At 37.5% G+C, this 21,198-nt stretch overlaps 2 protein-coding genes across 7 annotated transcripts in view; one reads left to right on the forward strand and one right to left on the reverse strand.

The window, feature by feature from the left end:
• Nucleotides 1-21,198, forward strand: part of fdl (fused lobes) — a 36,968-nt gene that overhangs the window by 12,041 nt on the left and 3,729 nt on the right. For 2 of the 5 annotated variants that reach the window (XM_069119699.1, XM_069119698.1), the window contains 4 exons: nucleotides 4,409-4,476; nucleotides 16,345-16,488; nucleotides 17,609-17,707; nucleotides 20,841-21,103. In XM_069119699.1, coding sequence (XP_068975800.1) covers nucleotides 4,418-4,476; nucleotides 16,345-16,488; nucleotides 17,609-17,707; nucleotides 20,841-21,103 — 565 coding nt within the window. In that variant the 5' untranslated portion in view covers nucleotides 4,409-4,417. The remainder of the gene's footprint in view (nucleotides 1-4,408; nucleotides 4,477-16,344; nucleotides 16,489-17,608; nucleotides 17,708-20,840; nucleotides 21,104-21,198) is intronic. The other 3 variants (XM_069119701.1, XM_069119700.1, XM_069119702.1) reach the window with 2 other exon arrangements.
• s-cup (spermiogenesis-related protein stanley-cup) lies at nucleotides 726-11,472 on the reverse strand. Of its 2 annotated transcripts, none has more exons than XM_069119704.1 (4): nucleotides 11,317-11,472; nucleotides 6,772-6,963; nucleotides 3,252-3,408; nucleotides 726-1,740 (listed from the first exon to the last, which is right to left on the reverse strand). In XM_069119704.1, the coding sequence occupies exons 1-4, from the start codon at nucleotides 11,367-11,369 to the stop codon at nucleotides 1,405-1,407; spliced, it is 738 nt and encodes a 245-aa protein (XP_068975805.1). In that variant the 5' UTR covers nucleotides 11,370-11,472; the 3' UTR covers nucleotides 726-1,404. The 2 variants fall into 2 exon arrangements, with proteins under 2 accessions (XP_068975805.1, XP_068975804.1); XM_069119703.1 differs by lacking the exon at nucleotides 11,317-11,472 and adding an exon at nucleotides 7,804-7,975.

The following is a 21,198-nucleotide window of genomic DNA, read 5'->3' on the forward strand; positions in this document are numbered from 1 at the left end:
ACTTGCTGAAGGATAAGATCATCGATTTCTTGCGCTCTCTGCGTACTATTTCAGCCGATGAGAAGTTTAACGACGATCGCGATCTGTCCAACGGATATCGTTGTTTCTGTCTTTTTATTTACGCGAATTTACGCCATTACGACGGATTCACTGTCCGTCAGCTGCTACGAATATATCCGACATTTAACACTGTGGATAGTTGGAACAATTAGCACGCCTGGTTTCTCAAACGCTTGTGTATTATATATTTCTCGCATTTATTTAGAGCAGGTTTACACGTTACATGAAAATTGATGAGAATTCGAGTTTCTAAATGGTATGAAATGAGATATTATGCAGGATATTCTTTGGAATACGTTCGTTGCACGATGTAGCTGAATTCTCGAGTTTCGGTATTCGATTTAATCAAACACAAATCAACATTCATCTAATCACATTATATTCACAGATAATAATTCACAGGTCGAGTCTCACGGTTTCAAAAAAAATCGATGATTATCGATACCTGATTCGCGTACTTCATCTCAACCGTCACTGTTTTCTTTCTTTTCTCAAACAGCCTGAAGCACTTTTGTTCCATATCACTCGATACGTAATTTTTCATTCGTCGCAAACTCTATTAGAAGTTTAATGTCGTCCTAAATATTTATCTCACGGCTCTTTTCTTCTTTAAAAATCACAGGCGAAGATCGTTCTTGCCAGGCACGTAATTTCGAACCTATGGATTGCAACCTATTCTCCATCGAACGATTTCTCGTCTCCCATAAATTCGATCGCAAGATCGAACATCCACAGGTGCTTCTATTTATCTCAATTTCTTCCTCGAAACAAACCTCTCTTCTTCGGAGCCAAAAAAAGAACGCCTGCATCTTCCTTCTAAGTAACTTGGAACGTATCGATTGAAAACTACTCGATCCTGATTCGACAAGTTCGCTCTGTTTTCTCAAAATTCCGGAATTAGATCTAAGCGTCCGATGCTTGTCAACTTACAGTTTCGTTGCTCGACGAATTCTTCTCTCGAGATCAAAAACGAAGACTAGAAACTTCTCTTCCAAACATCCTCCAACTGCTCCACTCCAAGTGTCACTCTTTGCTCGTCCTGTTCCTTTGGATTCTAATTTTCAGAAATTTCAATTGCACACGGTCTTGCTCGAGTCGCAGTCTGATCCGTCGAAAAAGCTTCCCTTCGCCACGCTGTAAACACAAGGAGGCAAGGTTTTCCCAAACGTAGGAAGAGAAGTGGAGGCGCAAAAGTGAAAAATCAATGGACCTAACTTCCTTCTTTCCAATTCCTCGACGTTCCAATCTCTTTGCTCTACTTGAAGACAGATACGCGAAGGAACGCGATCGATTCGAAGGATCGTAAAATTCTTGGGGATCAGAGAGGCGTGTCGGTCGCCGGTGTTACACGTAGCCGTTCGCGTCCAGCTTTAAGGCGGCTTCGTAAGAAGGCAATCCTTCGTCGGAGATTTCTTGTTCCGTGGCCTCGTTGCATTCCGTGGATCTCACGGTCGTGCTCAAGCTTAGTAACGTAGACACCATAGAAGGGATTATAATTCCTGGCGTCTCCGCACCATCGGGCTTCTTGTCGATGAAGTTGGGCAGGCTTCTTGAGTCGAAGATCAGACTGTCGTAGGTCGGTGGTGGTCCAGGGCCAGAGTTTGGCGTCACAGGACACGAAAGGGCTCCGTAGGTGCTCTCGTCCAAGTTTCCCTCGCCTGTCGATTGTCTATCGCAGCACTGAAAAAACGAACATCAATATCGAGGAGTTTTAGAGTTTAGTTTTAGAACTTGGCGGAGATCGAAACGAGATGAGCCTCATTTCGTTATGAGAAACAAGTCTGCGATTCGAACGAAATAGTCACGAGGCAGGATGCTAATAAGCGTTTAAACGCTAGACGATTAATGTCCACGTGTCTAACAATGAACAATTAAAGCTTATATAATCGATACGCGAGTAATTATTTAATTTGTGCGAAATCTGGCCAATCTATGGTGGAATATTCGTCACGCATCAGGCAGATCTACCAAAAGAACGTTTATCTAATTTTCATCGGTATAGATATACATATATATACGTATTCTCGCGAATCAGTTAAATTGCAAAGATCGGCTTTAATATCAAATTAACGTAAAACGTTAGTATTAAAGGTGAACATCGTATTAATCGTATAAGACGAAACATTCTTAGAGATATCACGGTAGGGATTCCTCGAGGATGACCTATTTTACTTTTACTTAAAATTTTCATTTTTTTTTTTTTTTTTTTACTTTTTTAACTTTCAGCTTCTCTAACTTTCCTCGTGAATTAATCTAAAAATTGTCAGTCTTTCGACAGAGACGTAACACACAGTTTTCATTGGATAAGAGTGCGAACGAAAGCCGAGCCAAGCGTGAAACGAAGATTTCTGATCGATAGGATCGTATTAGTTTAGCCAGGGTAACCGCAAACGATTTCACCGCAAATGATAGAGCATCGCGCGATTAGTCAGTTATATTGCATAATATAATCATCGCGTAATATGTTCGTATCGCGCTTAGCACAAGGCCGGATTAACCTGAACAGGGTTGGTTTTCGTCGAAAACGAGGCTACCGATTTTAGCTATAGCCTGTCGGGAAACACGGATAAGATATCCGTTTCTCAGAACGATCGAGTAGATCCGACCATCACCTAAATCCAACTCGATCTGATCGGGCCACGGAAACTTCGGTTCGCGTGTGCTATTTTAACTGAATCTTACATAACGTGCCTTTTAAGTGCACCACGTTCGTGAACGCGAATCATAATGAACACGGTGTATACCGTACTTTGCGTTGATAAATGCTTGAAATTACGACCGTCGTTTTCTCAAAGTGAGATCTTGCTATCGTTAACCCTTTCTGCTTGCCTTCGTGATATTTGCTCGAGTCGAATTGTTTCCAGCGGAGTGCACTAACCCTTCGTTGACCCGACTTATTTCTATTTGTCTATTTTTCGTCATTGTCGTTATTCTGAACGTCAGATGAGAAACAATCGAAGAAGCTACGCTGTCAGATTTTTTACACAGGCCAATCGATCTTACGTTAGCGAAATTATCCTTCCGTCTCTGTTAAATTATACCATTATATAAATGAAAATTTCACCTTGTGAGAAGAAAATTTTTATTTCAGAAGAACGTTATGGTGGTGGTCAACGTGAAATAAATCGTCTGTTCGTATAAAGACGTGTCAATTAAGCAATTTGATGTGCATCATGAGAAAGGTTACTCACAGCAGCGTGCGCTTCCGTGGTGAAGACCTCGAGGCTATGCACGTCTGGCTCTGTCCTCCAGTATTGCGGGTACTCTTGCGGTCGGTTCTTCCGGATGCTCTTGTGACAACAGTAACACATCAGTAGGACGACCATAATCACGCCGCTGAGCATCGCCCTGCAAGAAAACAGAGCCCGTGCCGCGAGTTAGAATAACGTGAGCGTGTAGCCAAGAGAGAAATGAGACCATCGAGCGTATATTTATCGCGCGTCAACCTCTTCCCTCATAGTTGTGTGGCCGTTTTAAATCATCTTCAGCCACGGTTCATCGTATTATCGATTTTAGACGAGATTCGTAGACGTGCAGCCTCTCTTATAGGGTGAATTTTTATCGCGAATTAAACGACGTATTCTTAAGACTTTTATAATAGAAATTTTGGTTGCTTATGAATGGGAGAATTACGTATGGCGGATTCAGAGGAAATGTAAATATGCAAAACACGCGTAGAGTGCAGGAAATATAGCGGCGTATAGAAACGCGTATGTTAAAATACAAGGTAAATTTCTCGTGAATTAATTATCCTGAATTGTTCGTAATAGAAAACTTGTTTACCTATACGAGGAAAGAAATTTAAATATGTATATAAGAATCTAGAAAATACATATAATTCAAAAACATAGGTATAAGATAAAGGTCAAAGTAAAGTATATACCGACAAGTTTTTGTTTCAACAGTTATGTAAATATCAATCTATTTGTAATGTTTTTTCATTTGTATATTTACAATAGAAATTCTCTACTGGCGGCAACACCGTGACAAATGAAGAAAATAATTTTCAAGTAACGTATCCTGATAAACAGCTACAGTTAATCGAATGAAATATAAATTATGGGTTGACGTTCGTTCGTTTCGTCTTTATTGCCTATCCAATCACAGTAAAAAGTGTATGTCAATATTTTAGAACATTTCGTTTAAGTCGATCGCTCTAATATCGTTTCAATGGTATAATATATTCTTAAAAATTTGTTTCGTAGTTTGATCGAGCCACGAGTTCCTTTAAAAAGCTTTTAGCATCCCTTAAAACTCCACCCTTTCTGCCCGCAACATCATATCAAATAAAAAAGTACTAGAAATATTAAAAATAATCGATTTAAACGAATCACCCTCTATATTGTAGGCGACAGAAATGAAAAGAAACTTCGAAATCGAGGTACAGATGTCAAAGAAGCTATTCCTCCGAAAAAAGTGAGTAAAAAAACAAATCTGTCGCTGATTGATTTAACACAAACTCAGACAGCAAAATATCAGTGTGGCTAATATTCGCTAATGTTATACTTGGAGATTGTTGTTGCGAGTGCGATAATCGCTTTCACTAATCCTCAAAGTGTCCTTAATGGCTTTAACGCTTTTTGAAAGTTAGAAACTTGAGCGTAATGGCAGACGGTAAGCAACAGTCTCCGTCGTTGAGAGTCGTTTCACGCGGATAAAAGGACGAGTCTGCGATTTCACGGTTCGTCGAGACGATTTCTGCGACCACGAGCTTCACCATCGTGGCAAACCGGTGATTCGATGGCCGTTGTTTACGATACGCCGCGTATTAAATGATCACGGCTACTGTAATACAGTTGTTCCTGCAATTATTACGGTGACGGAGCCACTTCCTGTGCAAACCGTTCTCTTTATGAGTCACGAGCCAACTCGACTTATTTCTTCAATCAAAATTACGCAATTGCGATATTTTTATGACGATATTTTCAAAATTTTCGACGTCAGTTTTGATACAATTTGTCGAATTTTACAGTCGTTCGAGGATTCGCGAATTCTCTTTCCTTCTTTGCTACGTCTTTACTATATAAATAACGATCTTATCATAATAATTTTGAACGATTTAAATCAAGTCGAGCGTAGAATCTTTCTCTCTAAAGAATCTCTCTAAAGTTGTTTGAAAATTGATTGAAACGTCCTACGTTTATTCCAAATTGAAATTGCGAAATTTATAAACTCGTCGAGAGATCCGACCGAGCATCTTCTCTTTCAATTTCCATCGAATTTTCTTTTCTTCTTCTTCGATGAGATTTTAGTGTTTCTACGATGACATGTTCGATATTGAATGAAAGTTTCGCGAAGTTTTTTAATACGAAGGCTCGCTATACTAAGTACGGTATGTTCTGTTTACTTTCTTTTTCTTTTTTTTTTCAAAAAGTTACTTGCGCGTTTGTAGCGTAAGAAGTTGAAGAAGATGATGAAGTTTCGCTGCTTATGCTAATCGAGTTTGAGAAACACTGATCTAGTGGTTTACTCAGTAAATACGGTCTATAACATAGAAAGGAGGCTAAATCGTGCTTACCGGATGTTATCTTTTCTTTGCTCTGCAGGGAAGAACCGTATGAAAGTTGCGTGGACTTTAATCAAGCAAAGAGACGCCGTTAGTTGATTAATATTATAAATTGCAAGTGATTTAAAAATAATAAACCTATGCAAATTCGTCTCCGGCGTCCTTAATTATTCCTTATCAGATTCTCTGTTTAATCATGTTACGAAGATAATTTAAAATTTAAATAAAGCGTATTTACGTCGTTCGTTGTTACATAACACCGATCGATGAGTTAATGAAGCCGTTGAAAATACAAATAGCTGGAACAACTCATCCTGAAACGTATTGCTATTAATAGCACTCGAACATCATAAAAATGGTTCAATTAAAGGTCGCTCGATCTAGAAGTAGTTGAAATAAATTTTCTACGGTTATCTAAATAAATAAATTGATTCCCGACAGAAATATTCAATGATAGAACTTTCCTAGAAACATTTCAGATAAATCCTTCGTAATTCCGTAGAAAAGTGTTTAATATAAATTCACAGAGATTTCGTAGAAAAATGTTGCAACTAGGCTCTCCGTAATTAATCTATTTCCATAAAATAAGATAAATATAAAATAAACTTTTTCAACTTCCTTTCTAATTAGATGAGAAATATTTAAAGGAAAATTTAGTATCGTGGAAAGATATTGGATGATGGGATTCCGCAAGAAAATATATCAAATAAATTCCATATTATCATAGCAGAGGAAAATATCTAAAGTAAATTTCTTTCTATAGACAAACGCTGGCTGAATTCCCCGCGATATTGTAAAATAAATACCTCACAGTCTTGAAACTAAATTCTTTGTAATATTAACGTAACGATATAGAAAAATATTCATCGATAAATCAATGATCAGATTCCACGGCCAAATATCTACAATCGGTTCACTGTTATGACTCTGTAGAAAAGCAATTTTAAATAAATTCTCTGCGTTTATTTCTGCATAGAAAAATTTTGCATTATTTCATCGAAGAAAATTCCAGGCAAATTCTCCGCCAAGGTACAATAGGACAAAATATTACCGCGGGATACCGTTCGACTAAATCGAAAACACGTGTAGAGTTTCTCCGTGTGACGATAGAAAGTCGTTGAAAGCTGTGGATTGCGGGATTGTGTATCGCCGATCGAATCGATCGACCGGTATTGAGTATCGTGCATCGAAAGCCGGTTACTCACCCGCCGAGAAGAATGTTAACATTCCCATGCAAATCGGTCTCGAAGTGACTCGTCTTACTAGCCGCTCCGCTTGCTGTCGTGGTGACATTGTATTCTGGTAAAATGGCATCTTCATACATGTTCGTGATATTACGCTTGTTCGAAGTAGCTTCCATAGCGGCCAGCATTGTCATCGTTCGCCGAAACGCGGTCCTGAAACGTTCCTTTTCTCACACGGTTTGTCCACTTTTATGCCTGTTCTAAGAACCACTTTGCGTATCGTGTTTTACGATTGAATTCTTACGTTTTACATAAGCTGAGAAACCTGATAAAGCATCGATGTTCGACGTTGTCTACAAATCTGTACGATTCGTCGATATTTATCGAAATTGACGAGCTTGAGATTTATTTATGACAAGGATAGACCTTAGTGTTTATTTACAATAGGTTCTTGTCATTGTTATCATTTATTAATAGAACGATTGTAAAGCCAAGATACACGCACAATTGTGTATATATCTATACATGATGCAAGAAATAAAGGAGAATAGAAAATATGAAGAGAGAAGTAGAAGAAAAGCAACGATAATAGCTACATAATACGCGTGTAGCGTAAAATTGGATATAACGTAATCGAAAAAATTCACCAGCTAAAAACATAATTTAGCGTGTGCGTAAAGCTGGATATATAAAGATTTCTTAGAACAATGACTAAAGAGAGCCACGGAAAATATCTATTTTATTTGTAAGCGTATTATTGGTTAGCTTTAATTTATTCGACTAATCGGGATCGTCTTAACTGTTTTTAAAATTATAATAAAGATAGATATAAAAGTTGTTTGAAATTTCCTAAAGGAAAAAGATAGAGAACTCTCGCTTTAAGCTTTCCTTATGAATTCATTTTCGTTGTTGAGATTCACGATTTCCTCTAAGTCAATCGTTGAGACACAACTACTTTTTAAAACGATATTCGTACAAGAACCTTTTGAAAATGGTGTCGTGGTTTATCGATCATGCCCTTTGCGGAGATTCCAGCTAAAAGCCACCCCTTACCTTTTCACCGATGGATTCGAGCCGTAGGACATTTTGGAGCGTGTTGTTGTAGTCACGATATACTCGAGCTTGGTGGTACCGTCGTGTCGTTTCGATGCCTGCCTGACGCATTTGCATCGAATTATTCGGCCTTCGATCTTCCTGGCTTTCCTCGATCAAAATGCTCGTTTTTGTCGCATACCGCAGACTCTACCTGCGCAATTTTAATTCGTCTTTTTTTAGCCTTTGATCCCCTGTCCTCGCCTTCCCTTCCAACCTGTTGGTCCGCGTTCCTCCGCGATAGTTGACCTCGTATGGTAGCACGAACAGGAACAAACTGTTTTCTTTTATAGTTTTATTTATATCGAAAGATATTTTTAAGAAAGTCGGGTTTGGGATATTCTATGATATAAAATGTTTAAAAAGATCCTAAGATGTGGAAGAACTTTTTTGTTATAAGAAGCTCAAAGCATAAAAGAAATTTTAAAATCTTAGATATATGTATGTGAAGTTACACTTTTAGCAGATATAGGATTCGTTTGTTTTGTCGGTTAGAATCGTACTTTTCTTAATGGTAGAATCAGTTTCGATGTAGATGATAATACGTTACTTCGATATCTTGTATATCAACAAAGTTGGAACATTAGCGTGCTGTCGATCGAACAACGAGATAATTTTGCGAAGCCTGTGGATCAGCTGCGCTCCGCGGTTCGATTTTTTCACAAAGGAAAACGATAGAGTAGTTCGTTTGTTTCAGGGCAATTTAAGGCTGAAACGAGAGAAAAATATAAAGAAAATTATAAAACGCGTAGACTTTTTACAGAATGGTCTGTCGTTGTGACTCGTAATTGAATATGTAAACAGTCTCGTATACTCTGCTGCGATTTTAGATGTGTAATAATCTTATTAACAGCTTTGACGTAAGAGAATCAGTAACATATTAACTGATTTTAAAGAATACATTTCCTAAAAGAAAAATCCTAAAAACTATTGAGAAAACTAGTCTCTTATAACCGTAATATCCATCGTAATATTGCTAATAGTAGCTATAAAAGTTAATCTCACCTTCGATTAAATTTTATTCCGATTTTATTCCGACTCTGCTAATAAAAACGTATCGCCGAGGATTAGCTAGATTGAAGTTAATAACCTGTAATTGGTCAGGGAAAAGTAATACGCGATCGTGACGAAAGAAATTAGTATGGAGGCGAGGTGAATGGAAAGCTTCGATTAAGATTAAATACAAGGAATTTCATATGGAAATTAAAATACGTCCCAGTTTTATAGACGCACATTGCCCCAATGGAAAACAAAGCGAATATCTTGAATACAAGCATGCATAATTAACTCCTTGACACGGTATTAAAATAGCCAATGGTGCGTCGTGTATATCAAGATTTCGTGCGACTTTGAATTTTTCATTCGCTTCTCTCTCTCTGTCTCTCTATTCTCTTTCAACGATTTTCATTCAGCGTATTTCAAACTTCTACTTTTAGATATTAGAATTTTTTTAAACGACCACTTTATTTATTTCGGTTGATCTTAATTGTTCGACAAATTTTTTATTTAAAAATATATTCTTCTAGACTAATTTTCTATTTGTAGTTTTAACGGGAGAAAATGTAATAAGTGGATTTTTGTTGATTTTCTGATTTTTATGACATTCGGTGACTATAAACAGATGTATTTACCTAACTTAATGAATATTAACCTGCCTAACTAATGTCATTAATATCGTTACAAATGTCGAAAACGATGAGTGAAAGACACGTACTTAATTGCAAAATCGAATGGAAGAGCAGCTTTGACGCGGAGAAGATTGATAACATAACGAGGTTCAAAACTGTTCTCTCGCAAAGAACAGGAAATGTGTTATTATGTTTTTCATCTATAGCCTAGATTTCTTAGGTTAGAAAATTGCGTATTCGATAAAAGCTTCGTGGAACTGGAAAAAGTATAAAAGAGGTATTTTGTTTCCTTTTATTGCATAAAATGTCTGATGCACGCGATGCAAGATAAATATTCGAACGAACAAAGCTTCTTTATAGTTCTTGCGCCGTTTGTTTCGTCCTTCACCGGTATACGATCGATTTATGCCAAGCCTACTCAATTGACGAAACTTTCAGCTTAGCGGACTATGAAACGATACCTGACGACCTTTCTTTTTTAATGTTGTATAAAAAGATACAAAGTTTATGATGTAATATGAAATCTGTAATTAAAAACGGATTATCACGCAACTATTCACCCGTTAATGAATGTTATTATTAAATTGAAGTATTCCAAAATATGTACAACATCGTCAAGTACTTCTTTCTCTTCGCGATTTTTTTTTCTTTTTTTCTTTTTAACGTAACGTGCATGTACGACAATCAATCGGTTGCAATCAAACCATCACGAATAATTACTATCATCGGTCTCTCATTATATTCGTCGCCAAGCATGCACCGTCATTTCGTATTCCGTCGTATTTATTTTTTATGCTTGAAGCCTGATTTACACCGATACAACATTTCAAATCTTCTAGCAACAGCTGTGCATTGGGATCGCACTTGGTCAAGGATAATTTAAAGATAGTTATTCATCGTTGAAATGACTACATAACTCATCAACCTACTCGGTAGATCGAAACCTACACCACCGCCCTCATATTTAATCTCACTACTTCGACTAGAAAGATCGAGTTGCAAAGATATAATGGATGATACAACAAGCGTTACGATCCTTTTTATATTTCACAAAGTTTCTGCCCCTTTGTTTTCTTACCTACGTTGTCCTATTTTTCCATTGATTATTTTACTTAAAACCGTGGGACGCAATGGCGTTAGGCTGGAAGGCTACCGGTTTATCGTGAAAAATTTACGAAATAAATTTTTTAACAGACATTGACTTAGACTAGACCGAAGAAAAAGAAGAAGAAGAACTTATGACTAGAGTGCAGATCTTTATGAAATTTCATACTTTTATGTGTATAGCTACAGGAAGATAGGGATTTGTTTCCTCCATGAAATATCTAAATGAATATTTTGCTTCGAATATTTCCTCTATTTTTCCATATTATATGTAACTTTTTTCACTTTGAAATTTTCTATAATTACACGAATATCCGCAATGTACTTATTAATCGCCTTGGCATACTTGATTCGGCTAGAAAAAAGATTATGAAACTACTACATCATACTAACTCAAACTTCTGGTTTTTAAAGATTCTGCATGGATAGTTAAATACTTTTACATCCTATCCGCAAGTCTTTTTCCTATTTTTGATTATTTTACTGCACCATAATGGTATTAAACTCGCACTTTGTAACCCAAAATATTCTCTCACTTCCACGTATATATATATATATATATATCTAATCCCGACCATACTTTGAAACCTCCAAAATACCGGAACATTCCTTCTATTCCTTCTTTTTCTTTCTTTTTTCTTCACAGAAAAGATCTAACGCTATCAAATACAGTCGACGTAAATTACCAAACGTATTTTCCACGATGGAAACGCGGCATAAAGCGTGCACGACGTGTACGTACAAGCGTTCCCTTGGTTCCCTTCGGTACTCTCGCGTGCCACTTCCGTTCTCCATCGAGCCCGATCTCGTCGACGACGACGACGACGACGACGAAGGATCGCGAGATTAAAAAAATGAAAAAAAAAATGGGGAAGAAATGGTTGGACGAGGAACCCGATCCGCTCCCGCGACCGTTTCGTTTCAAACTATTACGCTGGTCATATTATACGCGTTGCCTGGCTACCAGTCGAGGCGACGCCGCGACGTTCGCCGTCGGCGCACGCCGCGAAGCGTCGTGACGCCTCGCGTGGCAGGACGAACCGATCCACTGACGTAGAACTGGGACGTGGCGGGACTAACAGGGCCAAGGTGTCTACATTCCACCTTTCCATAATCCTTCGTAGTCCGCGATATCCTCGAATTTTCGTTCCAATTAGTTTCCTTTCGTTTCGTCGTGTTTCTAACTTTAGCAACTTGTGGGATATGAGTATCTTTATAAAAAAATTCTACGCCCTATTTACCCCTCCATGATCCACGTTTCCAAAAATCCTTTCTAATCCTAAGCTTACGCTATAAAAAGTGTATTCTATCGAAATATCACGCTTCTAGGTACAACAATTTGGGCTGCACGTCGATGAGCGAGTGTCACTCATTTGTGTGTCACTTTTGCATTTTATACATGTAGATTGTATCGTATTATACCAGAATCTTGAGAGAGTAAGAGAGCGTATTCCACAGTCTGAATCGTCGCTATTCACATTGTTACACTTAGCATCGATACATCTAACGATACTTGTGGCCCAACATTGTTTGAGGTTTCCGGGTAAGTGGCGTGTCCAAAAGGAAGAGGATTCCAACGTTTCGCCCAGCATCGCAGTTGGTTACATGAAGATATTGGCACTGATACCGGTGGCCACCAAGAACAGCGTGAACAGCGTATATTATATTATATTTCACATTTTATATTACGCATATACGAAATGTGTATGTCAACGTTCAATTCGTAATCAAATTAAAATCGTATTGATACCGTACTTGATACGTTATCAGTTTGAAGATAATTCAATGTCAACACTTATCCGAACGTTATTGCGTCTATTAGAGTTTGAGACTTCCCGAGGTTTCGCTATCCTTTCAGTTAGCTTCATCGGGATTCGCAGGACGCGCTATCAATCCTTCTTATTCAATCGTAGCACTGTTAAGTACAATAACATTGTTAAGCGTGATAACCCAAGCTTCTCTTGTAGTGCTCTTATGATTCGGTGTTTTCATCGAGATAACGACCATTGGAAAATAATCTGTGATAATAAAGAAAAAAGAGTTACATGGTAACCTGACGTAGAATCGCGGGTTATAGAATTGTTGAATCCTCTAACGTTGTGAAACATAGTGTTTTGCTAATTCCTTAACATAATTTATCGAGTTATTGCAGTTGAATTTGCGAGCTGTTTAATGTCATTGTTCGTTTGTTGTTCAGCATTTGCAATTTAAACGATATCCTGGAAAAATCGAACTGTAACATAACGATGGAGTCTTCCGGTTTACCGCACGTCCAAAGGCCTGCGAATAGTGGCTTCTTTTGCTACCAGTGAGTTTTACTATTGATTATTTGATATATATATGTCTCTGGACATAACGCGATGGAATGCTTCTTTTGTTTATTTAGAACGTTTTATTAGTTTGGATACGGATCAACGGTTCTCACGTGATATCTGAACATGGGTATCATTATTGATGCCAGGAGTCATGTTAACAGCATTCTACTCTATGATAGGGAATATCAGCTCGATCCGAGACCCGAGAAGTTCCCAACTGACTTACACACGAACGTATCACACGATAGATGTATGGTAGTATCATGACAAATGTATAGTAGACATGTACAATATCACAGGAGCGGCCTGCAACTCGAATTAGTAATGCAAACAGTATATGCAGTACATAAGATAGTTATACGGTATCTGGCAAGCAGATCTGATAATTTTTTAGATTCCTAGAACTTTGTAACGTTTCTGTTAAATTAATGTTATTCTAACATTGTGAATTCGAAATCTCTGAATTCAATTGAACGTTAATTCTCCACCCTTGAAATTACAACTGCTTTTTAAAATTTATTTGAAATTATTTTAAAATTTAGTTTACTTTTTCCCGAAGCGTTGCTCGCATACGATGTCTCAAATAATCCTATCAACGTGATCAAACGTTCGTCAAAAATTCTAAGAAGGAAAATCTTCGAATCCAATGAAAAAGAAATCAACGTTGGCAATATCAGTGTCGTCTAAATTACTGTGTTTCCTTTCTCAAATCTTTTGTAAATAATATTCCATGCAATACAAGCTTGTATTATAATTACAGCTCCCATTAAAAGAAGATTAACACGTGGCGCTCGGTTTCTTCTTAATCAGTTGTCTGGCCAGGAACGACGAATTATTTTCGTGGTACACGACACGCCTTAGAAAGGGTCACGAGACCTAATTACACAAAAGCGTGGTCCCCAAGTGTGAGTCACGTGTTCCACCGACGCCGGAACGTGTATCGAGATGGAACAGCACGTCTGCTTGAAACAAAAACCCTTTGTAAGCACGAGAACTTTTCTGTTCGAAGAGACGTCCCCTTTTTGGGGACGTGCATTGCACACCTCGACTCGCACGCCCTTTGTGCTAAAACGTCCCCGTTTTGTTGGGCAATTCTACAGAAGCTTGAAGGTTTAAATTCCCGCGTTTAAAAAAGCAATTCGTTCAAGTTTTCCTTTTTGTCTTTCCTATCGTCGTACCGCTGAACGAATATTTCAACGAAGATTCTTAAAATAATAAAACATAAAATACTCGGAGGAAGAATCTACGACTGATTTTTGCCTTTCGTAAACAAATTATGAAAGATCATTACCCGAAAGAGAAATATTCCTATTGATATAGCGTTCACTGTATATCACGAAGGAAGCTATCGCTCGTTTAATCAATCAGAAACACAAAAGACAAAGGCGTACTTCGTACAACCGACTCTTTCTCATCGGTCTCCCCTGTCTTCAACCCCTGCACGACAATCGACGTGTCCGCATAAAATTACCGTGAAACTTTCGCCTGTCCTTCGACTCAATTTACCATATAGGTTTGTTCCAATCGATTCTCGGCCAGCGGTTGTTCGTTAACACGAAAACTTGAGCCTCCCGATACGCAATAGCGGTCGAGGCGAAGTTAGTGCACAGTCCACGGTTAGTAAAGGCGAAACTACGGAATAAGTCGCTACTCGCTGGTGCTCGATGCTTCAACATACGGAATACCGTTTCCCGTTTTCATTGAAAACGGGCAATTACTCCGTACTCGATACATTCTTACGGAATTATGTGCGAAGGTAAAAAATAATTCCAGTCGATTCTCCATTCGTTTTTACTTCGATCGGTTAACGTCAGAAAGCTACCGCTTCGTTTTAAATCCTCCGTCAGTTCAGTCATTTTCGACTCACTTAGTCGCATCTTTTTCATTACTTAAAAATCTCTTTTGCAGAATGACTTGTCGAACGATGAATAAGTTTCTCTTAAATTTGTAAGTATATTTAGACCGCAAATTTCTATGCACTTGTGGGATATTTGTAAACGTAAAATTGCACACAATGCAGTTGATATGAAATAATATATAAGATATCCAGAATGTTAGTAACGAAAGAAATCTTTCTTTTTAATTACATTGTCAAAAACGTGAATTTGCGTAAAAATTCGTCTTAAAACGTTAAAAGTCTTGGATTCGAGGATCACGCAAGTGTCTTCTATCAAATTGCTGTAGTTGGTCAATCGTTTGATCTCTTGGTGCGAGATTAGGCTTGGAAACTCTGCCAGTTTTATTTCGGCTTGAACGTAAGCCGACTCGCCGAGATTCGCAATTTATGGCTTCGTTCATGACCACGGTAAATGAAAGTGTAATGGTCGATCGATTCTCAGAAAATGAATCGCTAAGATTCGCTAGAAAATTATTTTAATAGGCAACGTTCCATCGGGTAATAGCTTGGAAGCAATTCAAACACTGTTATGTTTATCCATGTCACAAAATAGCGAAAGATACACTCGATAAATAATTTACATCCTCGACTATAGTGTAAAAATCTAAGTAATCTAAAGGAAAGGAAAAAAAATCGATATCAAAGTAAATATTATATAAAAGCAAATATGTACAATATATACAATCAATATGATGCGATACCGCACTCTACCTTCGATAATTTTAGAAATCAATATTTCACGAACTCTCGTATTTCTCGTGCAAATAATCTATTAGGTTGTCCGAAAAGTGTCTTTCTTTTACAGACACGTCTTTTACAATAACGCATCTTTATACAAACATGAAACCTAATCTGTCGAACGTTGTGATCTTCATTTTGATAGAACAAAATGGATCATACGTAATTCGATAAAATAATATGAAACGGTAAATGTTGTGCATCCATTATTTCCTTATAAAACGAAAGAAACTTTTCGGACCATCTAATAGAAAATATAAAAGTACTACTATTCATAAAATTTTCTGCTTGGATTATATCTTCCCTAAATATCTTTATTTATTTTTGTACTGGCGTGAGATACGGAGCTTTGCTAATTCGAAAAAAGTGATTTTGTTTCACCTATTATTCCGTAATATTTAACATTGATATTTATTCCAAAGATTATTTCATCGTGTTATTTATTACATAGCCGTGTTATAAGAATTGAATTGATGTAATTAATTTGCTTAATAGTATATATTTGCTCGTTAAGATCATTTTCACGACTCTGAGAATTCGACTATTGTAACTTTTAAAATTCTTCTTTCGAACACGAGCGATTAATTCGCATCTTGATTCCATAGCATAAAAAGAACGATATTATATATACCGCCAGCCATTAAAACACCTACCGATATTTATTTTTATTTTACTTTCATAGTCTTTATTTTCCAGTTACTTGAAACATAACATAACGATCCACCTCTTCGCTAATTATTATTAATAAAACGTAAGAGGAAACTCGAAAAAATTCAATCACGCGAAAATAATAACGAGTTGCAATTAATTTGTTTTGCAGACTGTCGAGGATGGTAGGCAGCGTACCGAGCGGATGGATGAGGAAGATCCTCCTCTTCCTGGTCCTGACGACCGGGGTCCTCCTCATCGCCATGTACGCGCACGCTCCGCCGCTTGCTTCTCTCCAACCGTTCTCGTCACGACGGTGAGTACGCGATAATAACGATGCACTGGGTAGCCAGGCGAACGAGTCGATACTCGGTCCTATTATCGCCTATTAAGCTTCACATGGTCGCCATGCCGTTCTCGAGACGCCCGGATCGGCGCCATTCGATCGAACATTCTTTTACACGCCGACGACGATCTTATCGTTCCCAACAGTCGTCGCGAATCTAATTAGAAAGAAAGAATGCAAGGTTTCAGTCTTTTATCTTTTTTTAAATCTTTTTTTTTCCAGTCACGTCTCGTCCTTTTTATTTTCGTTTCTCGTCCTTATCGGTTCCCATTATTGATCCAATTATTTATATACGTGATGTTCGTGTTATTGGTTTTTAGAGGAAAATAGGAAGGAACGAAATTTTATTGTCTTTTTTTTCTTATACGTAATACGATGACTTGATTTGGTTTCTTAATTTATCGTTGATTTTACGTAATGACGAAACCACGAATGTGTTTAGATTAACAGCTGTAATGCGATTTCTGTGAATGATAAGAAGGGTTGTTGATAAGAACACGATAGGAACGCGTTATAAAAACGGTACATTTAGTAAATTTTTCTACTTAAATTTTCCTTTCTAATAGAAAATTGTAGCTATCAGTTGGAAACAATTCGTGACCTTCTCATTAAGCGATAATCATGACAAATTAAAGAAAGCTATCGAGGCCATCTTTTTTGCATGTGAAACACAGTGAAACTCCGTCCTCTTCTATTTTTCTTATCGATGGAAAAAAATTGCTAATAACGTGAAAATATTGCACAAAGTAATCCACGAAATTATTCACATAACACTTATCGCTGAAACTCTTTACGGATGTGCATTATGCGAAACACGAACAAATTTTAACTTATTACGATATACCGAGAAAATTTCGAAATATTTCGAAATATACGCGCGTAGTATATTCGGAAAAATTTTCCGTGCCAAATGTTCGAGTAGTTTCGCGAACCACTTTATATTTCTTTGCTTCTTACGATTCCACGAATCCCTCCCATGCCCCCCAAAAAACGGACAAGCCGTTATTTATTTAATCTTTATTTGTACCTTTTGTTGCCGCATATCTCGTTTCGTTCATTACCTCCCGCACAACCGTGATCGACGTCAAAGACTGAAGGAGTTGCAACGAGGCTTGGTTACTTTCCTGGTCGGTAATGAAAGCACGAAGAAACCCGAGGAACGGCTCTACGAGTATCTGGAAGAGCCTAGGTAACGTCTTCCTGGACCCGGAGAGATGCCTGTATTTGCTAAAAAGCTTTCTCTTTTTTGTACCTCTGCCCAAGAAGTTTGTCCTCCATCTCCAAACACCATCCGCGATTTTTCTTCTTCCCTCGGGGGATGATCCGTCATCCGCTTCATCGACTGTTCTTTGGGACACCAGCTGGCGCCCGTCTGCTTCTCTTTCGTGTTCTCTGCATGTTCATTTATCCGTTCATTTCAACCTTTGACTATTTCGTTTGAATAATCTGACTTGATCTTTTCATAGTAGTCGTCGTGTTCGATTATTATGTACGAAGGAGAAACGGATTTTTAAATCTTCGAATGTAATGTGATTGTAGGTATTCGGATATTTGGCAACTGTTAATTCGTCTGTGATTATCATTATCGTGGATACGTAATCAATTTTATTTGTACGAATAAGCAAATACTGCGTGTTTTACGCAACCAGGAAAAACTGCATACGTGCATCGACGTTCCAGTGCAACGATTATGCAACTGCGAGAAAATGATTTTTCTAGAGACGAAGAAAAGTAATTTCAATTGATAAAAGTTGGAATTAAACGACGAAGGAAATGTTTTATAAGATTACGATAAACAACTTGATCTCACTTACCGTTATTGCTACGAAGTGCGATAGCCAACAAGGTTATTTATATCTCGATAACGACGTTACCGCGATGTAGTGGCCAGGAAAATTATGAAACTTTTATAATAGAGAAATTAGATATGCGTGAAACTGGTAACGCGTTTATCTCGAAATTTTCACTTACGTCATTATTACATTGGAACGGCGATACGTATATCCTTAAAACGTTTAAAAATAGAAGAAAAAGTCAGAGATCGAAATTAGACGTTGTTTACATGTTCAATATTGTTACACTACTTTTACCTTCATACATCGATGCAGTTACAAAGTATAACAGTACCTTTTTTTAACATACTTGTTGCTGCTGACGCATGTGTTACGTCAATTCGGTTATTTCAGTTGGAAATATGTCGTTACAAAACTACTTGCAATTACAAAAGTAAACAGAATATTTATCGAACGATTTTACCCAATAAACATTAATTGGACGGTACGTTAGCGATAATTATTAAAATGCGGACTATATCGAAATAGAGACTAACAAAGAGAATAAAATTCCAAGAATATAAGGTAGTTATTAGTTGCAACAATTATGTTAAGGGGAACCACGTATAATTTTTCTCCTACGTACAAATCAATTCTTTACATCGTTCTGTGTAATTATAGAAGTGTTACGGTTGCACGATATAACAGTAAAGAGTATTTAAAAGAACTGTCTCTCTTCGTGAATCGCAATCGTCTCTTCCGTTGCAACGTTCTCGTCATTTTCCAGCCAGGAAACGCAAATAAATGATCGTCATTGCGTGACTTGTTCCTAGACGGTTTATTTAATTGCAATCTGTATATACACGTATTTTTCAACGGTTGTGAAATTACAAATTAACAATTACACCCTTTAACGTTTCGTTCTTATCCACACGGATAGGATTACATCTTGTCGTAAATTAAGCCATAATTGACGTACTTCCATTTATACACCATACACGTTTCAGGAAACAGAATAATACTTGTAGGAATCATGAATAAGTCGTGAACACGTCGTTATCCAGCTTTTACGCCTTTTAATTAACGAGAGATTCTTTGAAAAATACGAGTATAATATCGAGGGTTCCTTTTTTAATATTATACCAAGACTTTCACGAATATTTGTAATTTCATAATTAAGCGTCTCATGAATATTTATCAGGCTGATGTTATCTGTTCGATGGTAACATATATTTCAGGTTGTGCTTCACACGCCACTGCCTCGATCCTCGTCTTCATTCGACTTGCATTTCCCATCTTCCGAGAATCTCCCGATCTATCCGAAACGTTTGTCTAATCTTCGTGCTGGATCCTTGTTTCGGTTATTTTCCAAATATTTCTGTCTTGTCGTCTACCAAATTAAAGATAGATCTCTTAGACTTCGCGTTAATTTCGCAATCTCAAGAAAATTAATAACGAACTTCGTGTATACGCTTTTATATTCGTTTCTCTATGAATCCTTAGAATCAACGAAATTCCAGCTAAATAAACGAATTATCGTTAGCTCTGTAGTAGAAATGTATTTCTTCCATTTTGTAATTCTTTCTTAACGCGTTCACCGAGTCAAGTAATTTCGAAACTTAGTTGAAGAGAAATCAATTTCAGTTGCACCGGTTTTAGTTTTTGCAAATGTAATTGTGGTATAGTTTACTTTCGACAAATATGAAACCACATGAAAGAGATAGGAGGTTTAAATAATAAAATTATGTCCAAGTGTTACTTCCTTCCCTCGGGTAACGGTTTTCATTTTCAATTTTACTGAATTTCACTGGACACTCGAGGTTTATAAGAATCGATCGATCGGTTATTCGTTGACCATTTCTACGCCCGTAGATTTTAGTTCTCCACCTTATGAATCTTTATCACGGTCTTTCTTCTCCCTTCTTCGATTTTCCCCCAGCACTGCACCATTTTCCTGTATGCACACGTCACCTGGCACTCAGTTCCTCGTGTTGTGTTTCTCATACAATTTTTACTGTCGGGGTATTTTTTCATCTCACTCTCAAAAAAACATATCTTTAACCGCGTCGAATAATAACACGCCATTTAACTCATCGCATATTCATTTGGCTTTGTTCGTTCGTGTAACATTTTTTACGCGTTGTATCTTTTTCGTATAAATCTCAAGATGCTTTTGATACAAATATTCGAAGCGATCGTATCTCGAAATAAATCGGTTTCTCCAATAAAGCTTGCGAACATTGTCCAGATATAATTATCATAATTTTATGAGAAACAGTTTTAGAGAACGAAGGAAGAAACGAGAGAAAGAAAATACCGACATTAAAATATAAAAGCCACCCTCGTGTACGTTCACCCCTACCATTGGACTCGTACCGCTTCTACCAACCCTGTCTGTTTGTCTGGCTATGTTTCATCGCAAATTATCCATTTGGTGCTTGTTAAAGTATCGTAAAATACGACGTTCCAAGGGAAAGTTAGGATAACAGGTGAAAAACAAAGGCAAATCGATGTCTTCTTTAAAATCTAACGATTCTTGTTGGATCGCAGAACGTTTCAGAGTCCGTGGTCCTGGGCCTGCGTCGCTGGAAGATGCGAGAGGAGAGCGGTCAGATCTTCGAGGACATCCTTGGCCAGCTGTATCGCCCTCTGTGGCGGAAACACCAGGCTTCTCTGGCCCAGACCGACCGGAAACGTGTTCCTGGGCGAAGATAGCGTGATCATACACCTGCAGCAAATCGAATTCGTCACGGTGAACACTAGCGACCAGGAGACGAAGAATCTATTGGAGCACGCCAAGGATGTTTTCATCGGTGAAGATTCAATTTTTAATTTTCGCCAAATATTATTACATAACTTTATATTTTTTATCCACAAATTATGATAAAGAGTTTGTTCACGAATGGAC

The sequence above is a fragment of the Bombus flavifrons genome, chromosome 9 (genome assembly GCF_040668555.2).
Source record: "Bombus flavifrons isolate JBK064 chromosome 9, iyBomFlav1_principal, whole genome shotgun sequence".
In the NCBI taxonomy this organism is placed as follows: domain Eukaryota; kingdom Metazoa; phylum Arthropoda; class Insecta; order Hymenoptera; family Apidae; genus Bombus; species Bombus flavifrons.